The following is an 18000-nucleotide window of genomic DNA, read 5'->3' as shown; positions in this document are numbered from 1 at the left end:
AAATATACTGAGGTAATTGTTACTAAACAATGTGGAACAATGTTAACTTGATTACATTAGTTTGTACGTGGTTTGATTGAACTGGAGCAGTTTTACTGTTACAAAGTCTGCTTTTTGAGACTGTATTTTTGACCTATTGTTTTCATGCAGTTAATTGGATTAGCAGTTGATTCTAGATCTTGCTTCTCTGCATTTGTTTCTCGACAGCACGCCAGCAGCAGGAACGTCACTGTGTCTGCGAGTAAAGGTGAGTGTGTGTCAGCACACTCTGGTAAACATCTAGTCCTCAACAATGGTCTCACACTACCGTTTGTCACCCTGATGGAGAGAGTGTGCTGGAGAAACAGAGGAGGGATCCTCTTTGTTTTCAACTGAACTGTGAGTCAGGAATGTGTGAACGTGTGACTGAAAAATGGAGAGCGAGGGACCTGATTGTGCAGTCTGTGGTGGAGAGCGTCTCCCGAGGCTGAGAGCTTCAAAGCCAATCTGTGGCTCTGAAAACAAAAAGCCATTTCCCTCAAAGCCTCAAGAGCATTGCGAAGAAACCTCTCAATGTGAAATTATTCTTCATGGAGTGGCTCTCTTTGTTCTTTGCTCACTGTATTTAGACCGCAGATCTTTGGCTGAGGGAGGTAAATCAAATAAGGTATTCATTAATGGCACACAAAAGTAAATGGTTAGAGAAAGCTGAGGGTTTGTTTTCTGTGTCCAAGCTTGAAAAATGTGTGCATATACTGAATTTGTATATATACTGAATTTATATGTGAATTATAATTTTTTTTACATTATTTGTTGTTATTTTATGCATAAATCTTGAAAATGTTTTGAGATTTTTGCTTAAAAAAAATGCGGTGCGGTAAGAATAATTAACTTAAGGAATGTTCTGGGTTCAATGCAAAGTTAAGCTGAATTGACAGCATTTATGGCACTTACAATGGAAATAGATGGGGCGAGATCATAACCATTAGAATACACACTTTTTCAGAAGTTTAGCCACAAGATGTAAAGATTATAAGTGTTAAATTGATTTTAGTGTGATAAAATCAGGGATTTACTGCCGTTACAGCGTGTACCAGATTACCATCGGTAAGTGGTTTTGTCACAATAAAATAATGTTAACATATATAATATTTACATCTTGTGGCTATACTTTTGAAACAATGAGTATTTAATGTTAATGGACAGGCCCCATTTACTTCCATTGTCAGTACCTGACTGTAACCGCAATTTTTGCTTTTTTAAAGAAACAAGGGGAAAAATGGGAATTATTATTATTAATTTTTTTTAAATCAACATTATGCTACCAACACTGTTGATTGAGCTTATGTAACTTGTATGGAACCAGGAACATTCCTTTAATTTAAGGTATATTAAAGAGATTTTAGTCTTAATATCTTACACTTTTGCTTCTCAAGTAAATGTAACTTGTTTTATGCTAGGTTTTTTTATTTATTTTTTGCCTGGGTGATTTTACATTTGATTGACTGATCTTTTGTGTATGTAAAGGGGAGACGTACATGGCAAATGCTGTTTCTGTGTCAGCATATTTATTTTGAGTGACAGATGACATGTAACAACAAGGATTTGCAGAAACCGGCGCTCTGTTCCGCTAGTCATTCTAGATATGTAGTCTGTGAAATCAAAAGGTTGTTCTTAACCTTAGTTAAGAGTGCTCTCTCTATGCTCTGGAGTTATCAGAAGGCTTGACAGGTGGCGTAATGCACCAGTGGTGTGTATGATTTGGTAGTTAGAAGCACAGTCCACTGGAGGGGAGTGGCTTTGAGAAGGGAGTGCTGAGGAAAGTGAGGGATGCGTCGGATCGATCGCAAGGCTGACACAGAGGGGGTGCCATGTGGACAGGGATCTCTCTATGTCCACTGGGACTAAGAGAAAGCCAATGAGTCTCTGGCTTTGAGCTGGCAAAACAAGAAGTGAGGAAGGGACGAATGTGCACTTAAAGACAAAGTACAATTTGAGATTTCTTTATATTGATAAATACACAATAAATCTATATTCAGGGTGACTTAAGGGTTTCTGTGTCCCATGTATTGCTGTACCACTTTTAAAGGCTGGTTTCTTGAAGAAATTAGACACCCCATAGCACTCTCCTTACTAAGCTGTTTCTCCAATGTCCCAGTTCTCCAGGTAGGCTTTGCATTTTTAATCTAAATTGTCTGTAACCATTAACACCACCATTTTCTTGTCAGTATTAATAAATGGAAGTTATTACACTTTAAAAAAATGTTTTACCATGTACAGTGGAAATACATTGTATTATTAGTATCTTGGAGTGCAATGTAATCCTCATGTTATGTTGGGGTCTATTTTAAAGGAATGTTCTGGGTTCAGTTAAACTCCAGCACAATTTAAAGCTTTTGTTGTTTCATGTTAATTTCAACCCTTGTTTTAAAAAAAAAAATGGTTACAGTAAGGAACGTATTACAGAGAAAGTACAGTATATGGGGTCATGCAAATTTAAATACACATTGTTTCAAAAGTATATTCACAAGACGTAATCCTTATGTGTTAAAATTATTTTAGTGTGGTAAAATTGCTTACGAACCTTATCTGTGTAAAGTCATATCCAACATGACATACCAATTATAAATCTTGTAAGCAAATTTTATTACACTAAAAATCATGTGGGACAGTTTTATCTCACTTAAATCTTTATGTGTACATTATGTGGCTATACTTTTAAAACAGTGTGTATTTTTATGTTTATGAACTGGCCCAATTCACTTCCTTTGTGATTGCCTTACTGTAAATGTATTTATTTATTTAATTGTTTTTATAAACAATACAGTAATACAACATTATTCTACAGATGCTTTCCATTGAGCCTAAATTGTACTTCCATTAATAGTTCGAAAATATACGTAACAGTATCAGACCGATACCTCATGATGTTTCCTTATCTTATGAGAACTGATTCTAAACAAAATTATAACTTTATAATACATCCTCTGTTATCATTTTTACATTACTTATGTTTGGGGTCTCAGAGACCACAGGTATAAAACATGCATTGAAATGCAATTTTACATGCTAAGATGTTCTAACTGATGCACTGATATCACATTTCTGTAAAGCACATGCCTACTTTGTAGTAAAATACAGTGATAAATCCTCCGTAATATCTGCCTACTGGATTAGGCCAGAGGAACTTATTAAAACAATTTGAAGGGAAAACAAGAGGTTCATTTCTAAATGACTATTATCATCTTAACATGTGCATTAGTGGGATACAAAACAAAACAGCAATGTCAATCTCAACAAAACATTAGGGGTAAATGCATATGCTTAATATTCAGTACTACTGCATTTCCATCGATATAAAAGAGAAAAATTAAATGTAGGACAATGGAGAGGTTTCTGAAATGAACAGAACAAGCAGAAAGCAGAAGAATGGCAGTATAAGTAGGAGAAGAGAGATCAGTCATGCAGCAGATAGAGTGCGTGTCTCATTCTGGCAGGGGTGAGCTGTGAGCAGCAGACCCCAGGGAGTGTCAGGAGGGCAAGCTGCACTGTACGTGTGTCTGTGTGTGTTTATGTAGTGTGTCGTAGCTCCACTAGGCGGTAATGACTTTATGCCTCTGGGCTAGCAGCACAAGGCAAAAATAGGCAATACATCTACAGAAGAAAAAAAGAGCAGCATCAGATGACCAGTGTGCCCTAAAATCTGCCTCACAGGTCACTTTAACAATGTTGGCTCTTGCTTCCACCCTCCCTCTGTCTGATCCAATCCTCTGTGTCACACACAGACACACACACACTCTCTCGCTCTCATATTTTCTCCCTCCCACAAGTATTGCAATTTGCATATTAATGAACCTGAGAGCAGAGTCAAACAGGAGAATAATTCCTACTTCCTGCTTTGTGCTGAGCTCTTGTTTCTACATTTTTATTTTGTTTGTGCCCTCCCTCTGCTCACTCCCCACCCCTTTCTGCCTGTTTCTATTTCTCAGTAGAAGCCCATGCGAACAGTGCGTGGACTGAACAACACCATTTCATTACGAGCAGTGCCAAAAATGTGAGAAGATGTCTGTTGGAGGCTGTGCTTGCCCAGGTAAGAGCTCTAATTTCTGCTGCATGGAGAGGTTCAGGCAGGAGTTGCGAAAGAGCATGATGTTTGTGTGGGAATGAGAAGGTTGAGCGCTACCTGGAACATTTCATATCTCTCATGCTCCACTAATCTGGAGCCACTTAGATCATATGTTGCATTGTACACTGTATCCATAGTGTGTTTATTTATTTCATCTGGAAAGGTTTGAAAGCAGAAGAAAGAGGAACCATAGCATTGCTGCATGGATATATTTGTTGAAATGTTTTAGAAGTTCATTTGTTTGTTTAATTTGGTGTGTAATGGCAGCTGTTTGTACAAGATATTTGTATGTGAACTCTTTGAGCGGTAACTTCCTGGACGTTACTGTGACCTGAATAGCCTCTCTGACTGGTTTATATAGTTGTCCCGAGCACTTTCCTTGTCATGTGACTTCTGCCCTTGGTTGCACATCTTAAAATATTTTGCATAGAGAAACAAGTAAAAGCTTTGTTTGAGCAAGACATTATGGTATGGTCTTTAAGCGATATTTTTTACCCAAAAATAAGATTTCTGTCATCATTTAGTCAACCTCATATTGTTCTAAACCGACATGACTTTCTTCTGTGGAATAATTAGTCACTATTCACTTTCATTTTATGTGAAATCAGATGCAATGAAAATAAATAGTGACTTAGATTAACATACTGCCTTACATTTCCTATTGTGTTCCACAAAAGAAAAAAGTCATACAGGTTTGGAACAACAATAGGGTTAGGAAATTATGACACAATTTTCATTTTAGTGTGAACCAGCCCTTTAAGAAAAACTTTGTTTTCCTTCCCATGCCATTTCTGAAAACAATTTTAGGTTTGGATGTTCATTTTTGCCAATGGCAGGGAATAATAAGGTTTGTTTCTGTAAAAACTTCTGCCTAACACTAATTCATGTTTTTTGCAATGTCAACATTTTTTCACATGCTGTGGGCTTTTGAAATCAAATACTATATTGTCAGGCATCCATAGACGTTTTTGGCAGCTGTTCTTAAACATTTCTTCTTACTAATATATGTCAGTGGAGTTGCGCAATCATTCACATGCATAATTCACTCTGTGCATTTGTTTTGTACCAAAAGGCTTTAGTTGTTTTATGAAAAACAATGAGTATTGGGCATCACATTTTCCTTTTTGCAGCAAGGAAAGGTGGGACGAGATATTCAATAAAAACGTGTTAGACCCCTGAAGTGTTTAAACCAAGTGATGCTCTCAAATCAGTGAATGCAATGTTGATCTTTGTGGTGTAGTCAATCAGAACAGGAAATTTCATGAGACTGTAAATTGGCCATATAACTGAAATTATATTAGCCATGTTGTGCAAAATATTTAAACGGATAGGTAACCCAGAAAATGAGAATTCTGTCATCATCACCTCCCTCATGTTGTCCAATCCAAAACCATTTGACTTTCCTTATTACTTGGAACTCAAAAGAAGATGTTCAGAAGAATCTTAGCCTTGTTAGTTACAATTCCCTTTCATTACATCTTTTTTTACATACTTTGAAAGTGAATGGTGACTGAGGCAAACATTATGCCTAACATCTCATTTTGTGTGAACCATAACTTTAATGGGTAAGTTCACCCAAAAATGAAAATTCTCACATCATTTACTCACCCTCATGCCATTCCAGGTGGATATGACTTTCTTTCACACCAAACGCAATCATATAACTTTAAAAACATAAATTTAGCCACTGTAGTTGTATGAATGATGTTTATGCTGATTGTCTGTGATTTTTGAAGCTTCAAAGATCTGATCACCATTCACTTGCAAGTTAAGGACGTACTGAGCTGAGATATGTTTCTATTTTTCTTCAAATGTGTTCTGCTGAAGAGAGAAAGTTATATACAGTACATTTGGGATGCATGAGGTTGAGTAAATGATGAGAATTTTCATTTTTGGGTGAACTATTCCTTTAAGAGTGACAGGGCACAATACAAAGCTGGTTCCTGTTATTTAGCCATTTCTATCCTTTTGGCACAATGTCCAAATTGCTAGCAAAATGAACTGTGGAGAACATGGTTTCTTAAGTCAGAAGTTTAAAATGCTGCCAGACCTGTGGGTACAATAATGAATATCCATAGCTATCTAAGGGTGGTCAAGAATGCACTGAGATGATTAAACCTCACTCCTCTGAAAGCTCTGACATAGCCCATGTTGACTTTGCTGTGGAGACCAATGTGTGCCAGCACCTAAATAGAGAGGTTGAATTTACTGTACACCGCTAGACAAGGCACCCTTGTTTCTGACCCAGTCTTTCCCTCCATCTCTCTCACAAGTTTGTCTCTGAATCACTTAAATACTTTTGTAATAGAGTCCATATGTTCAATTTCCATGAATTTCCATGTAGCCTTTACCAAACTTCATGTATGTTGTGGAAAGATAATCACAATTACAAGGCACATAATGTCTACCCTCTCCCTCATTGAGATGAAGATTAAAAACAGGATTTTATACGAAAAGAATCAAGGCAAGTTTGGACCAGGTTGGGGCTTTTTTTGGTGTCATAAACACAAGGCAAGCAGTTTCTTCAGATTTTTATCTCGGCACAAGAGCCCTCCACGAAAGCCTCTCTGGCAACCCCACCGATAAACAAGCCAAAATTTGGCACATAACATTTGTTTGAAAACATGTCGCAAGGGTGCATTTTTATGAGTGTAGTCATGGAAATTTCCACAGACATGTGTCCTATCTGATTGCTTTCCTTTTTTGTGAAGGGAGGCGGGAAAAAGGGAGTAGAGAAGAAAGAACATGAGAGAGTGAGACTGAAAGCGAGACGGGTCTTTCTTGCTGGGTTCATCTGCTTTTGTGTAGAGTCCCCCTGTGCTGTTTCATAAAAGGCAGAGGAGCTCCATAAAACCTGCTTACGATGTTCACCTCTTTCAGAAACACGACGCAACCTCCCTCCCTATCATTGCTTCCAGCGCACGCCCCTCCCCTTGACATAGGTTCCGTTTGAAGTCTGGTTTGTTTACATTCCTTTGCTCATGTGGGCTGCACGTACAGTGGGCAGCAGCGATCTTCCCTCATGGATTAATGGAAATTGCTGAGCATAGATTACTTGCTTTTAACGGCCTCTTTTATAGCTTTGTTTGAGCAAGATAACAACCCATTCTGAAGCTTTTAAATGTGAGCTATTTACATGATAATAAGTCATGGAAATTTGTGCTGGTGCTAAAAGCTCCATCCACCCACTCCTCACATCCACAGGCACTCAACATCAGCATGTGCTCTGTTGCTTCACGCAGAATGTCTCATGGCCCCTTGATCAGAAGGAAATTTCTTCTAGGAAAGCTAAAATAGCAACCTCAAAGCTAGCCTGTTTCAAGTTGCACAATGGCCACGGGAGCCCAGAGCAAGGGTAGGGTGTGTCAAGTCAAGAGTAGCTGCACAGATTTACCGTTTCTCTGCTGGATTGGCAATGCCTGTGCAGACAAAAGTGTGTTTTGCATGAGTGTGTGTGTGTGCGCGCAACATCCCCCCTCTCCACTCGTTGCTCCGGAGTCTCACAGATCTGTCTCATTACACATAGCTGGAACAAAATGGCTTCCTGTGCACAAAATCAGCTCCCCTCAACTTGTCAGCAACTAGCAGCATTTAGAAGGTAATGTTAGTGCTCATTATGTCACGTGTCGGTGATGGTGAGGAAATATTAGATGAGAGCTGGCATTTGGCAGCTGCACAACTCCGACACAGCATCAACCAATGCCATGTCTAAACTAAAAGGACACGTATGTGATTTTACTACCTGAATGAAAGTTGATTTACTGAGTGAAATTCTGTGATTGATCATGATTAAAGGAGCTTTCAAGTTGAGCTCAATCAACAGCATTTGTGGCATGATGATGATTACTACCAAAATAATTACAACTTGCCCCCCATTTTAAAAAAAGATGCAAAAATCAATGTTACAATAAGGCTAACAATGAAAGTGAATTTGGCCAGTCCATATACGTTGAAATACAAATTTTTTCAAAGGAATTAACACCATATGAAGAAATTGCTATAGAGTGATAAAATTGCTTATTAACCTTAACTGTGTAAAGTTATACTGTAAGCGATTTTATCACGTTAACATGTTTAATGTTTACGTCTCATGGCTCTATCTCATGGCTCTACTCACTATAATAGCTAAACCAGTGTGTATTTTAATGTTTATGGAATATCTCCGTTCCCTTACATTTTAAGTGTCATGCAATTAAGTTATTTTTTGTGGTTATCAACATTATGCTAAAAATGCTGTCAATTCATCTTAACTTGTACTGGGACATTCCTTTAAAGGGTAGTATTTTAATTTGACCCCTATGAATTCAATAGATTAGCAATTGCCAATAAAATAACCTATAATATTTTTTTATTGATCAGAGTTAGCTCTTATCTTAGATAAGGGGACTGTATGGAGTTCTCAATAATGTTTCATTTTAATATCAACTTTGCATCAAAATTCATTTGGAGAAAATATAAATAGTATATCGTTGACATACATTCAAAGTATAGAGCCATAAATCTAATGTGGATAGCATGGCTCAGATAATTTGATCTTGGAAGAATTTGTTGAGACATGTTTGTGTCCAAGAAGGCAGATGGGAATCAGCTGTTTGCTTCCCATTGATTTCCAACTCAGTGCCTCCTGCCCTGAGACCACAATAAACCTCCATGATCTAACCCTGCAGATGCTGTTACCAAGGAAAACAGACTTGAGTCTGATTACAGCAGACCCTACGCTTGCCTGCCCTTGTACCTAAAGTCTGTATTTTATGTAGAGAACACCTAAAGTGTCTGAGCTGATTTATACCCAATGACAGCGAATGTGTTTTTCCTCAGTGTGCTTTACTGCTTATTGATTTTTCTCTGCAGTCTAAATGAGTATTTCTCCTGCTGGTTTTTGTGGTTTGACACTTATATTTGATGGAAAAGGGTGTTGGACAACAAAGTGAACAAACACCACAGTTTAAAATCAGAGTGTAGGAAGACCTTTAAATTGTGTCAGAGTGAGTCATGCCTAAAGCCAGATGTTGGTTGGCCGAAATATAGGAGTAGAGGTCTTCATCCCTCGTCCCAAAAATGCTGTTTATTCAAATATTAGCTTTCTCACAGGACAAATTACTTTAGATTTCTGTATTGAACTATACATTCCCATACAAATGTGAACATTTCCTGCAAATCAGGTTTCAAGATTGATAGATGGTTAGTATCAGATGTATAAACCAAATAAACTGCATGTGTTGATAGAAAGCTTAAAGGAATTTTCTGGGTTATGAGTTAATACAAATTAAGCTCAATAAAGCATTTGTGACATAATGTTGATTAACACAAATAAGTAATTTCGACTCATCCTACATTTATTGACAAAAAAACATACAAAAGAAAATTGCAGTTATAGTGAACGGGGATGGTCCATAAACATTATAATTTATATTGTTTCAAAAGCAAAGCTACAAGATATAAACATCATACGTGTTAAAATAATTTTGTAATAAATCACTTAGTAACCTTATCTGTGTAAAAGTATATCCAATATTGCAACTTTGGCAACATAATGCTGTGTAAACCTGTAAGTATTTTATCATAATAAAATCATGTACTACAGAGATTTATCACAGTAAAATCATGCTAACATATATAGCATTTACTTCTTGTGGCTATACTTTTGAAATTGTGTGTATTTTAATGTTTATTAACTGATCCAATTCAACTTAATCACGATTTTTGATTCTGTAAAGACCTTATGTTGGTTTTTACAATAAAACCTACAAGCACTAACATTTTAAGGTTTAATTTTTGCAGTGTTACCACTTATTAGCTCAAGTTTTTCCTCATTAAAAAAGTTTTACTCCTAAAGTAGAGTGGTAGTGGCGTAGTGGGCTAAAGCACTGAGCTGGTAAGCAGGTTCTCGGTTCAATCCCCACAGCCACCACCATTGTGTCCTTGAGCAAGACACTTAACTCTAGGTTGCTCCGGGGGGGATTGTCCCTGTAATAAATGCACTGTAAGTCGCTTTGGATAAAAGCGGCTGCTAAATGTAAATGCAAAGTAATTAATCTAAATTTTGATACATAATTTTGAAAAATCATGAGCACTCGCATTAAATGAAGGCTCCAATCATATCAGTAACCTTATAAAACTGTTAGGATCACGTGACCAGCCAAATACTAGTACTCGCTTAATCTCTGTAACCACCATGTTATTGAACACTCATATATAGATTAAGTAATAAATAATGGCTGACTGTGAATAGTGAATTTCTGTAATGGCACTGATAAGTGATAACTGTTGAGTTTGAATGATGCTGCTTCCATGGACCTAGGTGTCAGTGTAAGTCCAAGGCAACCATTAAAGGGGACCTTTTATAGAAAATTCACTTTTACATGTTTGAACATAAATGTGTGTTGGCAGTGTGTGTACACAACCATCCTATAATGATACAGATCCACCCAGTCGTTTTTTTTTTATCCCCCTTAATCATGAGCACTGTCTCAGAACAAGCTGTTCACGGATTCTGTACAAAGTGATGTCACCTTGTACAGGCCCTGCCCACGACTGTTGACGGACACGGCCATGTTTGTTTGTGTGTGTTGTTTTGTTATAGCGCATAGCGAATGTTGTAATGGTAGTTGTGTGTGTGTATGTGTGTCTTGCTCATCCATCGTTGTAAAACTGCTGAAAAAACTATACTAAATAAATAAATTGATCAAATAACCATTTGGAAACTTCCTGGTTCATTCTCAAAGTTGTTACTTCTGATGGAGTCTCTCCCTTCTGATGGAGACTCCTGTTCACATACACATATACACAAACATATAGGGCTGAACACCACTATTTTAGCTGTCAGTCATATTGCTTATGATGTCTAGTTATCCGAAGAAGAGATGTCTAAACACCACCCTATTCTGGATACCGGGCGGGAGCACCAGCTCATTTGCATTTAAAGACACGCACACAAAAACAGCTCATTTATTTAACATATAAATTTGCATTTTTGACATGGTATAATCAATTATCTGTTGGGTATTTTGAGCTGAAACTTTACAGACACATTCTGGGGACACCAAAGGTTTAAAGAAAAGTAAAGCTAAATACAGCACAAATGTAAACGCACAGTCCTGATTAGGGTTGCAGCGGAATACCGGTTTCACGGTATACCACGGTTTGAAAATTGACGGTTATCATACAATGTACATTTGCTTATCTACGGTATTGAGAAAAAAAATGCAACCGGACGGAGAATCTCACGTGCGCGTGCGTGGTCATCTCCTTTATTCCTTGTCTGCCTGTCAGACTCATCAACTTGTGACACGCGCGCAGCGGAAAAAACGTCTGAGAGAGGCGAGGGGGTCTCACATGAGTTTGTGTGTGAGTTAAAGCAGTGTTTCTCAACTGGTCTAGTTGGACTGGGTCGCGGACAGCAGGGAAAGAACAATGCCATGGTTCTCTCATTGAAGATATTTCGGCGGCCGCCCAAGTGATAGACTATTTAGGACTGCTGACGCAGATTTAATGATAATCTCGCAAACAGCTAAAGCAGACGTGGGCAACATATAGCCCGTGGCTCATTTATTGTAAAAGCGTTTTTTATTTTTCATTGGATATTTCAATGGGACCTAACGCGTCTCCACAAGCGTTTAACATGCTCAGGGTTGCCAGATAAGAGACACAACACCCCCAGTTTGAGATTTATACTTGCGCAAATTGGAAATATTCTGCCTAATGTTATACTTATTCTGTGCAATCTGGCAACCATGCACGTCTCGCTTTCGCCTTTGATCAAACTTAGCTATCTGTAGTGCAATATTCTGCTCATGGAAAAGTGTTATAGGGCTACTCTGTCCATTCTTGAGGCTGCTTGTGATGTTTGGTGCTACTAATTTAGCAGTTAAACCTTCTTTCAGTGATTAAATTAAATATAAAAGTAGATCTCAGCATCATTGACATGCAAGCAAAGCAAGCCAGAGATGAATATGTAAATGTATTTTTTATTTGTGCAAAGTAAACTCGCCCGCTTTGCGACAAACATTAAAAGTTCTATAAAAAATTTGTTTTATTATTATTATTAAACATGAATAATAAATTAACAGGGAAGTACAGATGGCAAAATACATTTATAATATCCGCCTTTATTCCGTTTTTTAATGCCTGATAGAAAAGTATCTATCTTTGTCGAGTAATACAACACTTTAGGTAATTGCAGAATAGTCTCACTAGTCACAGATACACTTCAGAAAATTGAGTACACAACTATTTCTGGGCTTAAAAGATACAAAAACCAAATCAATGCAGAACATTGTATCTCAAAAGTAATACAATGTGGCCCCCCATGCACTACTTACAGCCCGATGTGGCCCTTTTACCACAATAGTTAAAAATATTAATAATTACGCACCATCACCTTTACAAATTAGTTTCAGGATTTTACATGAGTGAAAGAAACTGTTATATTTTGACAAAAGTTTCATTTGAAATAATCTACAGGAAGAATCTATTAGACCTCATTTTATATCAACAGTGTTAGTTTTAGTTAAAGTTTCAAGATGTGTTTCAGCTAATATTTATTTTTCATAAATACATTATTATTATTATTACTATTATTTAAGACTAGCACACTGACCTAACCATGGTAAGGAGGAGCCTTTCCTTCTATGTAATATGTGTATAAATATGTAATATTAGGTAACAAACGGGATAATAATGGGCTCATGTAAGTAAATATGCTCTTCAATTTTTAAAAGGGGGAGAGACAACTTCCTGTAGATTTTGTTGTTGACATCAACAAACATAATGTCACTTGATGCATGTCCTTGTACTGGAAAACCATGAATAAAAACTTTGCAAAATAAAAGGAATTGCAACCCAGGATACATTAAATACAGGTTACTTTTATACTATGGTGGGTCGCCACTTGATGTCTAATGTAAAATCTGTCCTGAAGCAAAAACAGTTGAGAACCACTGAGTTAAAGTTACAGACAGGAGCAGTCTGGCTGCACTGTTGCACACCTGCAGTATATGTTAACTGTTAATAATCATAGGACATTACTTTAAAAGCTCACACAACTGATGTTATTTTTCATTTAGTAGTTCATTTAACATGTAAACTAACATGCATTAGTTATATAACATGTTATAGTTACATTATATTTTTTATCATGTTTATAATTCTGTTTATTATAATTATGTTAACTTTCTTATTTTTTCTATTTATTTTATTTTAAAAAGGGAGACTTTTTTTTTACACATCAATAAAATAAATGGTTTCAATTATAATAAAGTGTTTGCTCAAAAATAAATAAATAAATAACCCTTCTGTTTTCACTAATAATAGTAATTGTGTAATACCGTATACCATGATACCGTGAAACCGTGATATTTTCTGAGACGGTTATCATACCGTGAAAATCTCATACCGTTGCAACCCTAGTCCTGATATGGTCTATGGTTTGATTAAACAGATTTCATTAAACATGTAAGTGTTGCAAGTAAATCTTGAACATTTCGCTGAGTCGGGACAGACATTAGGTATGAATTTTTCTGCAGTCAGTCCTCCACAGTAGTTTGTATGGCCCTCACATATGTTGTCTGTCGCCAGAGCATTATCGCACTCTACCAGCCGTGTAGCTGCGAGCAGCCTGGGTGAGCAAGAGGCACATTGCTCCTCCTGTGCTTGTGTTTGGGTGAGATGAGGCAGTGGCATAACAAAGAGCCCCTGGAGCACTGGGAGGCAAGCAGAGGCCTCATCAGGGAAAGAGATTTTGTCAGCCACCATGGCTGAGTGGAGGAAGAAGATTTACCCACAAAAGCAATTTGCCTTTTAAACTAGAGGACTTAAAATGACAACAGATTCACTGCTGCAGATAAAGGACATACATAATGCTCCATAAATCTTCTAAAATTGCAACAGCCTCTAGTGGAAGTTTAGCTATAATCGTTTTCTTGTTCAACATTTCTTTTGAGAGTTGTCTTTTGATTGAATAGAGTTGTGTATTAGATCCATAATAAGTCTTCAGTCTCCCAGTAAATATAGTTTTTATCACAACAACCTTGAGCTGAACACGCTCAACATTGGAGATGATAGTGGACTCCCCCCATCCTGAACAGCACTGTGGCAGCTCAGGTTCCTGGGCTCTACCATCTCTCAGGACCTGAAGTGGGACACTCACATAGACTGCATTGTGAAGAAGGCTCAGCAGAGGTTGTACATCCCTCGCCAGCTGAGGAAGTTAAACCTGCCACAGGAGCTGCTGACATAGTTATACTCGGCCACCGTGTCTGTTCTGTGTACATCTATATCTGTCTGGTTTGGTTCAGCCACCAAATCAGACAGAAGGAAACTACAACGGACAGTCAGGACTGCTGAGAGGTTATTGATGCCCCCCTTGTCCACCATCCAAGACCTGTATGTCTCCAGAGTAAGGAAACATGCAGGTAGAATCACTCTGAAACCCACACACCCTGCCCACTTCCTGTTTGAACAATTAAACCACCTCAGGACTCCCCCTTAGTGCAATAATGTAAATACATATATCATGTGCATATGTAAATTCACATATTTAATTAAATTACTGTACATTACCTGGCACATACATTACCACATGTACATATGCCATTCTGCTATATGTACTTTTATTTGTATGTCTATTTATACTCTTACCTTGTTTTATATTCTGTGTCTCACTGTAATATTCTGTGTGCCCTGGTTTCTCCTTTAACCAAAACCATTCCTTGGCATTAAAGCTCATTCTGATTCATTGACACCAGGGGGCAATACTGCTCCAATTTTCGAGAGTGTTTGTAAAGAGGCCTGACCCATCACACGGGTTTACATGTGACCCTCAGCCAGTTGAGAATGCATTATGTGCTGCTGATTTATCTCAGACACAAATTAATATAACCACAGACTCTTGAAAAGAACAATATTTCTACCATGAATTGTTATGCTTTGTCTTTCTCAGGAATAGTATGTCTACATAAAGCTAACAGATCACAGATACCAAACTTAATCGTCTTATTGAATAGATTGAACTATTATTGTGAAATGCAAAGTAAGTTTGAAATTAGCAGTCTTTGAGATGAACCTTTATATTTCAGTCTTTGTTATTTTCCATTACAGTTTTAGAATTTAATTTTGTTTACACTTATACAGGGTGAGTTTAGTTCCGAACCTAATCCACTTGCATGTAATTGTTAAGTGAACTGAAGACTTGGGGTCAATCAGCTCACTAGTTCAGTAGTCAGGGCACTGACTAGGGAGTCTGACATTTCTAGGGCTGTCTCAATCGCAAAATTGTTCCAGCGCACTGAAACGTTTGCTCCCTAATAATTCACAGAATGCATCGTAAAAACCAGGGAGCATCAATGGGCGAATATGATACCTTACAGAAAATGTTGTCATGTCTTCTGAAGTATTTTCTCTTTGAAAGAGATGTAGTTTGTAATGTCTTTCATCCATAATGACCATGAAAGGGAAAAAATCTTTTAAAAATTAGAGTTGTTAGAAGAATTTATGCTTGATGCACTCAGTATTTTTATTTTGTTTGTATCTTGGACACTGTCACCTACCTAGGGTCATGGATGCAACATCATTCAAAATCAAGTTTTCAGTTACCGATGCCATTGTAGAAATTCCCTATTAACAGTCAGCCATGATTAATGTAATCCATAAGTGAAAGTGTCATATAACAGAGATTAAGCGAGTTGTATTCAGCTGGTCATGTGATCTTAACATGGCAGCCCACATGAGGGGACTTTCACCACTAGACTATTACACCACTCATTTTGGGAGAGAAGAGTTCAGAATAAAACAAATGGCTTTATTTATTCCAGCAGATTATTAAAGGCATTTTGTTAACAAATTAATTTATACATACTGTAAATAGTACATTTAAGCAGCATAACATGACATGAGCTAGACTGTTGTTATAAATTAATACAAGCATGGCTGTGAATCAAATCGGTCATGTCTGTGTACTGGTTATCATAGGTGTTAAAACAATATGTATTATTAAAAGAATTATCCAGGTTCCATACAAGTTAAGATCAATCAACAGCATTTGTGGCACAATGCTGATAACCACAAAAATAATTTTGCCCCTCCTTTTCTTTAAGAAAATAAAATTGGTTATCAGGCACTTACAATAGAAGTGAATGGGGCCACTATTGGAGGGTTTTAATGCAGAAATGTGAAGCTTATAATTTTATAAAATAACTTGCATTAATTCTTAAAATTATAATATTTATCAAATTATAATATTATGTTTCAGCAGTAAAGTTGTTCAAATATTCATTTTTAAGGCCTTTTAGGGTTACAGCTTTTTGTCGCAAATGCAACAAAATTGTAAAATTAAATATAACTTAACACAGAAAGGTTGGTAAGCTATTTTACCACTAAATTCATGTTAACATGTAGCCTATAATATTGATGTCAGGTGGCTATACTTTTGAAACTTGTTTTGAATACTTTTGTGTATTTTAACATTTACTGATTTCCTTCCATTACTTCCAATGTAGGTGCCTTACTGTAACCCAAATTGTAACTATTTTTTCTTTCAAGAAAATGGTTGACAAATTAGTTTTTGAGGTAATCAACATTATGCCACAAATACTGTCGACTGAGGTTAACTTAAATTGAACCTGGAATACTCTTTAGAATACGTACACCAGTACTGCTCTTGTGATATTTAGAGATGATATTCCAAAGATGTCTTTAAACAGCCAAGATAATCCTGCTCTGTGCCTGCTCAAGATTCTGTGTGAAGGCACAATCATGCTTAGGCCCTAGTTTGTGCCCTATAGTATCAAAAGGCAGTTCTGATACTGCTTTGTTTCAGTGTAAATGAAATGCAGCCTTTAATTGAATTTTGTTGTTGCCACAGAGCACATATTTCATTATTTATTTTCAGATTTGAAAGTATAGTTTCATATTTTCATTCATTTAATATTTATGTACTCATTATTTTATTTAAAACACTAATCTCATAACACTTTATAATTGTATTGCTTTTTACGTGCATTTATATCTGTTCTGAGCAGCATTAAACAGTCTGTGTCAATTCAGCAAATTGCCACTTCAGATGCCCCTGTTTGTCATCTTTGCAGTGTGAGGATGGCTAAAGTCATGCATCAGCAGGATCTTCAAAACGTGTGTAGATGCTTAAAATACAGCAATATTTCTGCACTCGTCGGTAACGCATGTGTTGTTAAAGGACCAAAGTACGGTTTTTATGTAAAAAAAAAAAAAAACTGTCTGCTCTGTGGTGTCTAACTGTGTGTGGCTTTTCTCAACATTACAGCGTTTACAGAGGGTTTTCGACGTGTAAGATTCTTACTAAGTGCAAGAGGAAGAAGGCAGTTGAGTATGCCTGGGGGAGGGTTTCGTTGGAGGGGAAGGCGAGGGGTTGATTCTCCAGCAGAGCAGAGCAGGGGGAGTGTTGAGGGGGTTGCCCGTAGAGAAAGAAGGGCCTGTGCCATTGTTCATATGCAAGAACAAAGGGTCGCACGGACAATTTTCTTCTTTACCCATTGAGCCAGGTTCGAGTTTTACACAATTTACAACAACCAACCCTCCAACTGAATTTTGTACCTGCATTTTACATAGAGTGATGGTTTTGAAGGGCTAAAGCTGATGATGCAGTTCACCTCGCTTTATTAACAGCGACCGACAGTCCACAGGGATATTACCAGGAGGTCCGAGGAGAGAGCGGAGAATTCCTTCTGCAGGTGCGGCTCACGTGAGGCTCGTGCGCTCGTAGACGCTTGCAGTTCAATAAAAATTTTATAGCAATATTTCGTTCTTAGACGAAAGTTCGAGAAAATGGTATTGAATTGCGTCGCTATGGCGATGATGTTTACTCTGGGATAATCCGCGGGCCTTGCCCGTCTGTTGTTGCGAGTGAAGCCAGGGCTGGCTAA

General features: G+C 37.3%; 1 protein-coding gene across 16 annotated transcripts in view; it reads left to right on the top strand.

Annotated features, from left to right (window-relative positions):
• The first annotated feature begins 225 nt into the window (after window positions 1–225).
• Window positions 226–18000, top strand: part of LOC127617872 (LIM domain-binding protein 1-A-like) — a 32340-nt gene continuing 14565 nt past the window's right edge. For 4 of the 16 annotated variants that reach the window (XM_052090001.1, XM_052089999.1, XM_052090000.1 and 1 more), the window contains exon 1: window positions 3852–4069. In XM_052090001.1, coding sequence (XP_051945961.1) covers window positions 4042–4069 — 28 coding nt within the window. In that variant the 5' untranslated portion in view covers window positions 3852–4041. Of the gene's footprint in view, window positions 379–3849; window positions 4070–17471; window positions 17809–18000 lie in introns of those variants that run through there. The other 12 variants (XM_052089996.1, XM_052089997.1, XM_052090006.1 and 9 more) reach the window with 10 other exon arrangements.

The sequence above is a fragment of the Xyrauchen texanus genome, chromosome 24 (assembly GCF_025860055.1).
Source record: "Xyrauchen texanus isolate HMW12.3.18 chromosome 24, RBS_HiC_50CHRs, whole genome shotgun sequence".
In the NCBI taxonomy this organism is placed as follows: Eukaryota; Metazoa; Chordata; class Actinopteri; order Cypriniformes; family Catostomidae; genus Xyrauchen; species Xyrauchen texanus.
This window is presented reverse-complemented; position numbering and strand designations above follow the sequence as displayed.